The sequence below is a fragment of the Mus musculus genome, chromosome 12, assembly GCF_000001635.26.
Source record: "Mus musculus strain C57BL/6J chromosome 12, GRCm38.p6 C57BL/6J".
Classification (NCBI taxonomy): domain Eukaryota; kingdom Metazoa; phylum Chordata; class Mammalia; order Rodentia; family Muridae; genus Mus; species Mus musculus.
This window is the reverse complement of record NC_000078.6, coordinates 35,519,455-35,531,703: the sequence shown is the minus strand read 5'-3', so window position 1 is coordinate 35,531,703 and position 12,249 is coordinate 35,519,455. Positions and strand designations below refer to the sequence as shown.

The 12,249-nt window shown below is 41.5% G+C and overlaps 1 protein-coding gene across 2 annotated transcripts in view; it reads left to right on the top strand.

Moving 5' to 3' along the window:
- The window catches only part of Ahr (aryl-hydrocarbon receptor), a 37,011-nt gene that overhangs the window by 3,286 nt on the left and 21,476 nt on the right, over positions 1 to 12,249 (top strand). For both annotated transcript variants that reach the window (NM_001314027.1, NM_013464.4), the window contains exon 2: positions 4,836 to 5,023. In NM_001314027.1, the coding sequence (NP_001300956.1) occupies positions 5,021 to 5,023 (3 nt within the window). In that variant the 5' untranslated portion in view covers positions 4,836 to 5,020. The remainder of the gene's footprint in view (positions 1 to 4,835; positions 5,024 to 12,249) is intronic.

Here is a 12,249-nt window from a genome sequence, read left to right as displayed (position 1 = left end):
CTTTACTAATCATTTTGTTACAGTACACAATACTAAATTTTCCGCAGATCTACAGTATGGGGCCCTTTGCTAGACAGCACCTGACATGAAAGGACTTTGCAGCTACCGTACTATTTTTCATTTTCTCTCAGATAGCAATAGTGAGAGGGCATCTATGCCGAGGCTGTGGATGTGCCTCATGCTCACCCATGGATGTGTCTAACACAAGGGCTCACATCAAACTGAACGAAAGAAGCAACAGATTCAAACTAAAGGGTGAGGCCTAGTTTCTGTTACTGTTGTTTTTCTGTATTAAAATTCTCTTTTTCATACAATATATTTTGACCGTATTCTTTCTCCTCCTTCAACTCCTCCTAGGCCCTCCCTTCTACTCTCCCCACACCATTTCCTGTTCTTTCTCTCTCCCTTTCCTGGTCAAGTTTTTGTTTTGTTTTGTTTTATTTTGTTTTGTTTTTTGTTTTTACTAGCAGGGCAGTCTCCTCCACTGCTGTTCTTACAACTAAACTAGGAAAGCAGAAGGTCAAGTAAACCCGAAGGCTGCTGGAGACCCAGTGGAGGCCTAGTCTTTAACTACTGCTGGTTATGTGTTGCAGGCCTGACAGACAGACACTGCCGGATCTTATTTTCCCCAGCAGAGACCAGTACAGTCTCCTTCCTGTGTTTAGTTAACACCATTACTTAGGAGTGAGCACTACGCAGGTCTTTAACAGTATTCTACTTCTAAACTCTTTAAAAACTGTTTCTTTGGCAGTGTCATATAGCAAAATTTGCTCTTATTCCCCAATATATACTGATAGGATCATTGAACACAGAATTTTCCATACATAGTTTAGTCTCCTTTCTGTAATAGTACTATGGAAATAATGTTATCATTTCTGGCTCAGGCCACTGGGACCTAAGGTTCACATTCAAAGTTGATTCAGGTAATAAGTGGAAAACTGGACTTTGGTTATTGCATCTCTAGTTGTTGGCTCTAAAGCCTTATGTTCTTAACTACAGTGCAGGACTGTCTAGATGAACAGGTTAATCAGAGTGCATGATGGCCCCTGTCCTGGGCATTGCCACTTGTCCACTGCACCTTCTTTAATGACACTGAGGCTGAAACAGTTGACTGCCATTTCAGGACTCAGTCTGTGCCAGCCCATCTCCTGCTTTTGTATTCATGTCTTTTTTCTTAGAGTCCTTCCAGCCCCCATTTCCCTGCACACATCTCCCTGTGAAGCACTTTGAACAACTGCATGTTGTTCTGTTGACTAACTCCAGGATTTTCCTTTCGAGGGCACATTCTGTCACTTCTAGCATTTCTGCAATTTACCTGGTGTTTCAGAGAATCGTCTGGAGGTCTGTAAACTCTTATATAAATGTGTCATTTCCATAGGACAGACCTCTTTAGGTGGAATTTGGGGGGGCAAGGGTTTATATACTTCTAAGGATGAGCCGAATGTTACAGTCAGATATAGTGTCAAATTAGATTATAAATTTTTTTGTGACTTACATTCACATTGTTTGTCAAAGAGACATGTCTGTATCCACGTATTTTACATAAAAATATTACCAAGTGATGGGAATGGTTGAGCTGGTATATTGTGACTGTGTTTGTGTGCAGTAGTCGGATTTTATGCTGCCTGTATTGACTTACGTTGTCTAATACTTTTCAGCTTCTTAGTTTGTTCTTTCTCTTGTTCAGAATTAAATTCCTGTAAACTGTGTACACATTTTAAAAGTCAGTGCCACACAGTACCTGCCACCTTGCCCACAGTGTGCTGGGCATTGTCTTTGGTGCGTCCTGTGAGGAAGTCAACTTTCCATCTCTCCCGGGTTTGCTTCATCTCTTCCTGGCCTCAGAGTTTTAGGTTAAATATGCTTTCAGCCTTTCATTGTTTTTGACTATGTCAATGTCTTTGCTGCCGAGCTAAGTAATATTCTGTGATTGTATTTCCCTGCCACTGAAATATATCGGTAATTTACACCATTTTCCATCTTAATTGTCTTTTTCATGTGGGTACAGTGTCTTAGGTGTGTGAAAGACAGGATTTCTGCCGTTGTGTTTCCCTTTATTTCTGAAGGAGGGGTAGTTGCAGAAAGTATTGTATTTTGTCATCATGAATCCAGAATGTCTTGCTTCTGTTTAACACCCGCGTCTCTAGGAACACTTGCTAAACCACCTACATCACTGAGCAGCGTATTATACTTGCTTGCCTCCCTATAGAATAGGTTTGGTCCTGGTAAGAGAATCAGAACTGCTGCATTTGTTTTTGCAGGGACCAGAGCTTCCTGCATAGTAAGTATTTGAGGTTTACTAAATTACCAGTTGATTATCCTAAAAAAAGAACATGCCTCTGCTTAAGAAATAGGAAGATGAAACATTCACCCTAATCTTTTCAGGATCACCGCAGAATCATTATTTCTAGACCTATTTAATCTTCCTGGCTTTTTAAATACGTGGTTCTTGTGTGAGCACCTGCTGTTTACACATAAATCTCTCCTTGATGAAAGCCAACAGGACAGTAGAGAGTCCATCACAGCCAGAGAGCAGCAACAAGACACTGGCAAGAGTCTGACTCGGTGGGACTTCCAGGTAGACGTCTCAGACTGTTCTGTGATGCTTTTTGTCTCATCTAGGGAGTTAGAACGTCAAGCTGAACTTAGCTTGGCAGTGAGATTCATCTTTATGCCATGTATCACCCTTATTATTTCAAATCAAGCGCGTAGTTTATGATGAGTAGCATTTGAAATTCTCATTCAGAGATCAATGCCCTTGCACCAGAGCTGGGGGAACAAATGGAATTAAGAGTTGGGTGAATTCTCTGTTCTCTTCATCTTGAAATTATTCCCCCACCGTGTGTGTGCGTGTGTGTGTGTGTGTGTGTGTGTGTGTGTAAGTGTGCACATGGATTGTACGTGTATGCAAATGCACTCGGAGGCCAGAGTCAAGTCTTCTTCACTTGCTTCCCCTTTTAAAAAAACAAAACAAAAAAAACCCCAAAAAGTAATGTTTTAATTCTTTGAGAATTTGATACAGTGTATTTTGATCATATTCATTCCTTCTCCAACCCCCTCCAGGTCCTCCCCACCTCCACCCTCCCAACACCCCTCGTCCCTCCCCCTCTCTGTATGTATGTGTATGCTTGTGTATTCAATTTTAATATCTGTTCTTTACATCCCAACCACATTTTCCTCCACCTCCACTCCTCCCAGCCCCTCCCCACACCTCTCTTCCCTAGACCCATTCCTCCATTTCCCTTCCAAGAAAAAAAGAAAAATCAGGCCTCCCATGGATCTCAACCCAGCATGGCATAAGAAATTGCAATAAGGCTAGGCACAAACCCTCATTCATATCAAGTCTGAACAAGACGGCCCAGTAGGAAGAAAAGGATCCCAAGTGCAGACAAAAGAGTCAGAGACACCCCTTACTCCCTTGTTAGGAGTCCCCTGAGAACAGCAAGCTACACAACCATAAAGTATATGCAGAGGTCCTAGCTCAGACCCATATAGGGTCTGTGGTTGTTGTTTCAGCCTCTGAGAGCCCCTGTGAGTCCTTAATTGATTCTGTGGTCAGTGTTCTCATGGTGTCTTTGACCCCTCTGGCTCCTACAATCCTCCCAGTTTTCTTCAGGGTTGCCCTGGCTTCACCTAGTGTTTGGCTCATCTAGCTTTTTTGGCCAAGACTCCTGGGTGTGTGTCTTTCCATTGTAGAAAACTTGATTTTCTTTCTCCCAGCAGCAATCAAGTAACAATAGCATCTCGGGGTAGAGGTAGGATTTCATGTTGTCCTCTCCTCCCTGCTAGGCCTTTGTCTGGCTTGCTCTTTCATAGGACTTGTGCATGTTGTCGCACTCTCTGTGGGTTGATATGTCCTCTGTCCTGTTATGTCTGAAGTCATCCACTGCCTTTGGCTCTCAGGATATGTCTGTCCCTTCTTTCACATAGATCCCTGAGCCATGAGGGGAAGGCACTGTTGTAAACATCCCAACTAGGGTCGAGCACACTCCTTCCTCTCCTTCTTCTTGCTGCACGTTTGCCACTTGTGGGTGTGTCCGTTCTTGGCTATCTCCTACAAAAAGGAGCTTCTGTGGCGAGAGTTGAGCAACGCACTTATCAGTGGGTGGAGCAATAAGTCATTAGGAGTCATTTTATTGCTGTGTCCATTTAAGAGCATAATAGCAATAGGTTTTCCCCTGGGATCCTATCTAGCCACAGGTTCTTGGGCTCGATCTTGTGTCAGGAACAGGCCATCTCATAGAGCAGGTCTGAAATCCAATCCAGAAGAGATTATCAGTGGTTCTGTATTGAGGTCATAAAAGTAACTGTGATAACAGCGTAGTTAATCTTACTTAGTCTGCGTGAGAAGACTAACTCAAATCTTTAAGGGGAATTAAGGAAGTGGAAATTTGAGAATCTGTGCTTACCTGCAATATGTAAATGATTAACTAGGTAAGTCACTCAGCATTACAATTTCAAAAGCCAAATGCATGCTTACTAGTAGTTTTTCTAGGTAAAATTTGCTTTAAAATCGTTTTTTTTTTTAACTTAAAGGCTCTTTCAGTATGAAAATACCTATTTTTTTTTTTTTTTTTGGACAGCTCAGTGGTTTTAGTATATTTTTGCATGAATGCTATGGATTTCTTGGTATTTTTTGGCAGTGTTTGGTATTATCTCATAGTTATTTCATAGTTGTGCTGGTGAGAAAAAGAAAAGTTGGGTAGCAGTATAGTAGAGGGGTTTATTGAGAATTACTTCATGTTTCGTCGGTAGAGCAGTCCCTGAGGGGACGTTTTAATGTTAGACACTTTTGCTCTGTTTTCTAAAGGTTTTCCTTATTCTTTGTTTTTCAGAGTAAAGCCCATCCCCGCTGAAGGAATTAAGTCAAATCCTTCTAAGCGACACAGAGACCGGCTGAACACAGAGTTAGACCGCCTGGCCAGCCTGCTGCCCTTCCCGCAAGATGTTATTAATAAGCTGGACAAACTCTCTGTTCTTAGGCTCAGCGTCAGCTACCTGAGGGCCAAGAGCTTCTTTGATGGTATGTCAGGGTGACTGACTTTTACAGTAACTCACAGAATACTAAAGTTAAATGTGGTCCTTTAAATGTTGGTGACAAGACAAAAAAAAAAAAAAAAAACTATCCATGAGTGCAAATGTTGTATTTATTGTCGTAGAAAATAATGAACCAACAAAGCTAAATGTGTAACTGTTACTAACTTTCCTGTTTCATTGATGGACAATGGAGCTGTTTGGATGGTACATGCTATCATTCTTTGAAAGTCATGTATTTAGAAATTATACTCAGGTTTCATTTTTACAAAGAAATAATAAAGTACTTTAAGACTGATTGGGGCTAGGACTGGGGCTGGCTCAGTGGACGAGAGAGGATTTGGTGTGTAAACAATGCAGATCTGCGTTCAAATCTCCAATACCCACTTAATGTGTTGCCTTGCATGACTTTAACCTTAGCACTGTGGGGAACAGAGACAGGACTCTAGGCCTGCTGGCTGCCAGCTTATTTGCAGGTTCAGTGGGAATAAGGCAAGAGTGATAGGGAAGGGTACACAAAGTCTTCCTGTGGCCTCTGCATGTAGGCATGTGTGCATGCAGGCATGTGCACTTGTACCCTTCTCTCTCTCTCTCTCTCTCTCTCTCTCTCTCTCTCTCTCTCTCTCTCTCTCTCTCTCATTCTCTCTCTCACTCATGCACACAAACACACACATATGCTTTCTCTGACACACATATATGCTTTTCTCTCTCCTTCTTTGCCTCTCTTTGTCTCTTTCTCTCTCACACATACATACACATACTTCATCTCCCTCTGATGCACACACACTCTTTCTGTGACACACACACACACACACTCTCTGTCACACATGCACACACACAAACACCCACTTTCTTTGACATTCTTTCCCTCTCCCCATTTCTATCTCTCTTTGACACATACAAATTAATATACACCTTTCTCTCCTCCCCACATACACACACAGGAGATAGTAATCTATTATTCCTATATTTTCTGTATATTTATTCATTTAGCCTTTCAAAGTTATATAGACTTCGACAGCTTTAAATTAATGTATGTTAGCGTCAAGAAAATGTAGTCAAAATGGTTTATGGTCAGAAAGAACACTTAACTATGGAATCAACAGTGTCGGGTTTCATTCTCCACAGTGCCACTGGCCAGCTCCTTGACTTTAACTGTGCCAGGGAGCCCCCTGTGCTTTACCGTGCACTCAGCTGTGAGGGTGGCAGTGCGGCCTGCATGGTTCAGTGTTGTCTGTTACATGTCAGTCATCCAGCACTTCATCACCACAGTAATTCCAAAATGGAATTCCTGTTTGAAATTAATCTTCTAACATAATTTATCTTGCATAGTAATTCCTTAATTATCTTTTACATGCATTCTAGGGATTTGAACTTTAGACACCATGCTGAAATAGCAAGGAATCTTTCTTGCTAAGCCATTTCCCAAGGCCTTATTTTTTCTTTTTATGTTCATAAAAAATTGAGTTATTAAGGCATGTGCTATTTAAGGGATCATATTCTTTCACGAATTGTAGTGAATGGATTAATAGCAAGACCTCAAACTGTTGTGTGCTTATACGTCACTAGGCATCACAATGAGATGCAGAAGTCTCCCCTTCTGCAAGCTCAGATGACACTAAAAATGGCCATCCAGGTCACCAGGCAGCACCTCCTCATATCTGTAATGTGTCTCAGAGGACTGCAAAGACCGTCATCCCCCTTCAGATGTGTGTTTATATGATTTAATGTCTTTGATTTGAGCAACTTTTGCTTGCACAGTTGTGTATTTTCTTAACAAGTGTAATTTTTTTTACAAAAGCGTTCTGTCAGTGCCCACAGACACCTAGAACAGCGATTTCATGTGGTTGTACACTGAGCCCTATAGTGGCCATTCCAGTGGTTTAGAGTGGACACTGAGTTCTACAGTAGTGATTCCGTGTGGTTTGTAGCGTACAGAGTCTGACAATAGTGATTCCATGTGGTCTATAGTGAACACCTACTCATACGGTAGTGATTCCATGTGATCTACAGTGTACAGCGACTCTTACAGTAGTGATTCCACATGGCCTGTAGTATACAGTGACTCCCACAGTAGTGATTCCATGTGGCCAGTAATTTACGTAGTTCTATAGTAATGATTCCTTGTGATCTATAGTGTACACCAACTCCTACAGTGGTCATTCCATATGGTCTGTAGTGTACAGAATCTGACCACAGTGATTCCACGTGGTCTAGTAATGTAGAGTCCTACAGTGGTGGGATCATGCTTAGTTTCATAGAAGACACTTAACAGTCCGTTTAAAAAGATTCCTCCCTTTCAGTTCCATCGCACTGAGCCCTTCACTCTGTGTCACTGTGCACACCACTGCTGTGCCTGGGTGTCCTGCTAGAGCCTCATCCTGGGAGAGCTATCGCTGAGCCCAGGTTTCTGGATTCCTTTTATTGTTTCTAACTCTATCTCTATCCCTCCATCTCTGCAAAGTCCTAGGACTTGCTGTGTGCTGGGATGAAGGCCTGTCCCACCACCACCACCACCACCACCACCACCACCACCACCACCACCACCACCACCGCCCATAGTCTCCGGACAAGCAGCTTCAGCACTAATGGGGGCTTGTTAAAGATACTGGCCCCGTAGGAACTTTCCCTGTGAGCCACTGCTGTGGACTGTAACCTTGAGCTCCTGCCAACTTCATAGCCTGAACCTGGCTCATAGGTTGTGATTCCTGCTGCACCAGATCCACTTCACTCTTCCCTGACACAGGGGGTATCTCTGCCCTTAGAGAATTTCATGCACAGGGGCTTCAGGCTCAACTCTGGGAGAGTTTATTGACTTGAATCATCGTACATTTCAGTGCTTGTGCCTTTACGATGAATGTTGATTTGTTTGTGTGTATGCAAAATAAAGTTTATGATGTTTGAGAAAGTACATGCATTGTCCCCTCTTTAGAGGCAGGAGGATGGCCCTGAAGCTGCTTAGAATAACCATACACGTTGCCATACAAGCACTACATAATTGCTATCTTTAAAACAGATGCATATATGTAGGTTCACACACATGCATGATGGACATGTGTCTTGTTTCCCCCAAGTCAGCCTCATTACCAGTGCCAGGCACATTAAAAGTGTTTTCTTAGCCCTTCATTAACTAGTTAGATTTTTATTCAGGTTTACTACTTATTTGTATTATTCCTCACCAATTACATCATGCTTACTTTTAGGCTACTTTGCTGGTTTTACACTTCCGTGTACATAAGACCTAGCTGGAAACTTTGTTGAGCCTTCTAGAGCAGGCCTCGTCTATGCCGATTCAGTCACTTCTCTAGAAAACCAAGGAATCGGTATTTGAGCAAATATGTTAACAAGCATGTGACAGAGTCTTAGTTTGGGTTCCATTGTGCCCAGAGCGAATTTTTAAAGGTTGTTTTCTATGCTCTTGAAAGGAAAAATCCCAACATACAAAATGCTAAGGAAGGTTTTGTGTGTGTGTGTGTGTGTGTAGTTTAAGGATGTTTATACACTTTGAACAGTAGCTCAAGCTGTTCGATATATGGACATAGGGTTTAATGGAAAGTGTGTGTGGGGGGGTAAAAGCCAGCTAAAACCCAAATGACCACATGTCTTCTAAGGACCATCCATGGCCCCTGCAGTGTGTCCGAGGACCTAGAAGAAAATGTCAGGAGCATAGTACCTTTACGAACAGAACTGTGGTGTGCAACCCAGGGGACATGATAGAGCTCCCGGCTGTCCTGAGGGACCTATCCACACTCAGCCTCACCATCCTGCTATCAGGGAAACAGTGTAGTGAAGCGAAGGGAAGCTCCAAATGAATAACAGGATGCAAACAGGGGGTGTGTAAATTCCTGCGGAAAGAACAATATAAACGAGTAATCATACAATCTTGCTAGAAAGGAAACTCAAGTTTTACTATAACAATAGATATTTTTCCAAGAAAATACATCTATTTATTGCAAGTTCAAATAATACGGCATGAATCGATCTTCTTACAGTTGAACTGTCCGAAAAGCAGCAGTTGAATGTTAGGTACAACATTAATATTTATACTTTTCTAGTTAATTGAGACATCCCTGAATTTAACTTTTAAGTACTTAATACCTCTTACTCGTGTTTTAGGTAGTGTGAGGTTTGAAGCCGTCTCTTTGAAACTATTTGAGTCTATTATGTCCAATGCAGAAAGTATTCAAGAAGTTCAATGACTATGATCAGTAGAACTTTATTTATGAATACATGGATTTTGGTGGCTGTATCCAGGTCTTAGAATTGGCTTATGTTAACAGAGAGGCCATTTCTCCTGTATCATGTCTGTTGAACAATGATCAAGCAGGAGCTACTGCCTCACAAGGGATAAAAAGATCAACCACAGGATTTTAGTTAGTTAGTTAGTTTTTTTCAAGACGTGGTTTCTCTTGGTAGTCTCACTGTCCTAGAAATTACTTTGTACAGCAGACTAGACTTGAACTCAGAGATCTGCCTCTGCCTTTTGAGTGCTAGGATTAGAGGTGTTCACTACCACGGTCAGCTAATAATTTATTCTTAAGAAGTGTAATTTTGATGTCTATATTTTGAATGAGGTTTTCTTATTACTTATTGAAATTTTCAGGATGTAAATAGTTTGTTCAAACTGCTCTACATTTGGATGTTGTCCTAGTTAGGCTTATTGTCTATGTGATGAAACACCATTTCCAAGGCCAACGTATAAAAGAAAGCGTTTAACTGGGAGATTTCTTACTTTCAGAGGGTGAGCTATGATGGAGAAGACCGAAGAAGGCAGTAATGGAGAGCCCACATCTGATCTATAGGTTGTGGTCAGAGAAAGAGCAAGTCTGGGCCTGGTTGGGCTTTTGAAACCCCCAGGCCCACTTTTAGTGACACTGCTACTTCAATAAGGCCCACCCCCTAATGTTTCTCAAACAGCTCCACTAACAGGAGATGGAGCACTCAAATATGGGGCCCATTCTCATTCAAACCATATCATTCTACTCCCTGGCTCCCATAGGCTTGTAGCCATAGCATAATACAAAGTGCATTCAGTGTAACTTCAAAAGTCCCCATGGTTTTTCACAATCTCAAAAGTCTGTTTAAAAGTCCAAAGTCTCTTCTGAATATTCCATCAGTTCCTGGGTTCGTAATGTCTCCTTTCCATGTCATGGAGACTGTACACGGCAGAGGACATGTGCCTTAAGATGGGGGTGAACAGGCAGGTGAGGCACATGTCAGTCAGGTAAGGCCCACCTCCCGGTATGCCAATCTGACTTTGAGAGGATGTTTAACCATTCTGTGTCACACGGCCGTTACCTCTTCTGTGTGAACCAGGTGTGCCTGTTCTGAGGTCTGAAGTGGCTTAATGCTGACAGTAAGAGCTCTGTGAATGGATTCTATAATTGCAGTTGTTCTCATGTGAGTTACTCATCTGTCCTATAGAATACTGACATTTGTTTTAACAGAGAACGCCTTGTGACTGGCCTAGGGACCCTTAGACCCAATGTTAATATCACCTATGAACTCGTCTGTGGAAGTGATGCTACACTTTAACTCAGATGGGAATTGCTAACGAGCTCATACGAGCTCTTAGTGGAGTGGATGGTCATTCTTGCCTATGACATTTTCTCTTGTTAGAAATGGCACATTGCTCAAGTCTAGATGTTCTCCGGAAAGAGAGCTGTTGCTTGTTTGGGGAGGGTGCTAGCCATGGACACAGTGTGTTGTTTGCGCACTCACCCTGTGTGTCAGTTTTAATGGTGTGCTGCAGTTTTTGTCTTGGTAAAATTGTTAAGAGTTATCTCTTAATGTCATACTAGTAAATGTATGTACTAAGCCTACAATAAACTTAGAAAATCTAGCAAGCTAGGAGATTTCTAAATTATTTTCCTAAGTCTAGATCCTCTGCCATTGGTCTTCAGAGAGAGGCGTGTGATTTGTAGAGTTGCCTGGGATTATTGGTGTGACCCATGGAGTGTGTCATCTTAGGGCCATGGAGTCAGCAGTTGACAGGGCCCAATCTGTGAGATAACATGCCTTCCGGATGATTCTAATGTCTGGGGAAGTTTCATAGTAACTGGTATAATGTATTAGTCACATTCTGCATTTCAAGTTATGCTTGAACTTCACTCTTGTTGGGTCAAGGTAACAACATGCCTCAGGCTGTTAACAGCCCCGCCAAAGGCCACACACAAGCAGACATTTCTACTATGGTTGTGTTAATGCATAGAAGTACTGCATCTGACCACAGGCATAATATGGAGTGTGATAACAAGGTCTTTGGAAGTGAGTTTTCACTTGAAATTTGGAATAGAACTAACTTTTAAGGCCTTTGCACTTTAAAAATGATCTGCTTAAAACAATAACCTTCCAATAATCACAACACAAACACAATTCCCCCCTTGCCTCCAAGAAACACACTTCGGGGCAGCAGAGGAGGCTCAGTGGCTAGGAGCACTTACTGCTTTCTGGAAGACCCAGGTTTGATTCCCAGTACCCATATGAGGGCTCACAAGTGTCTCTGGGGATCCAATGCCCTCTTCTGAGAGGACTAGCATCCATGTGGTACATAGACATACATGCAGGAAAAACACACTTACACACAATAATACATTTTAAAAAGAATACATGTCATATGCAGAAGAAAACCTTACAGTGTGTTAAAGTAAAATGTATCTTGTTTCTCAATCTATATAGAAAACTTCCTTTAGGGACATATAATTTGGAAATTTATTCATTCATATAAACTGATTTGGAGTTATTTTTGTTAAATTAATAAAAACCGTGTTTCTTAAGCCATTCTATTATACACACACACATATATATATGTTTATGTGTTTTGTCAAATTAGCTAAGTCATTCTTATGTGTACACCAGTGTTGTCAAGGAATTTAACTTTCTTGTCATAATAATTAATGATAGGAAGTGATAAATGTTATAAAATACATTAAATTAATAGCAGTGGTTAAGAATAAATAATTTCTTCTCAAAATGTATCATGCCACATTTCAACTTACAAGTAAACTTAGAAGAACAAAGAACAAGATGTACTTTACCAGAACCCCATAGTTTGTCCTCATGAATTTTATTTCTTCAACAATTAAAAATAATATACAAGAGAGGAAAGTGCACGTTAGAAAACGTAAATTGAGTGACTGTCAGTTGAGTTCAGACTGGAGCCATGGGTGCTGGGGCATGGCTACTTGACAGTGCTATACATTTACCCATGGAGTA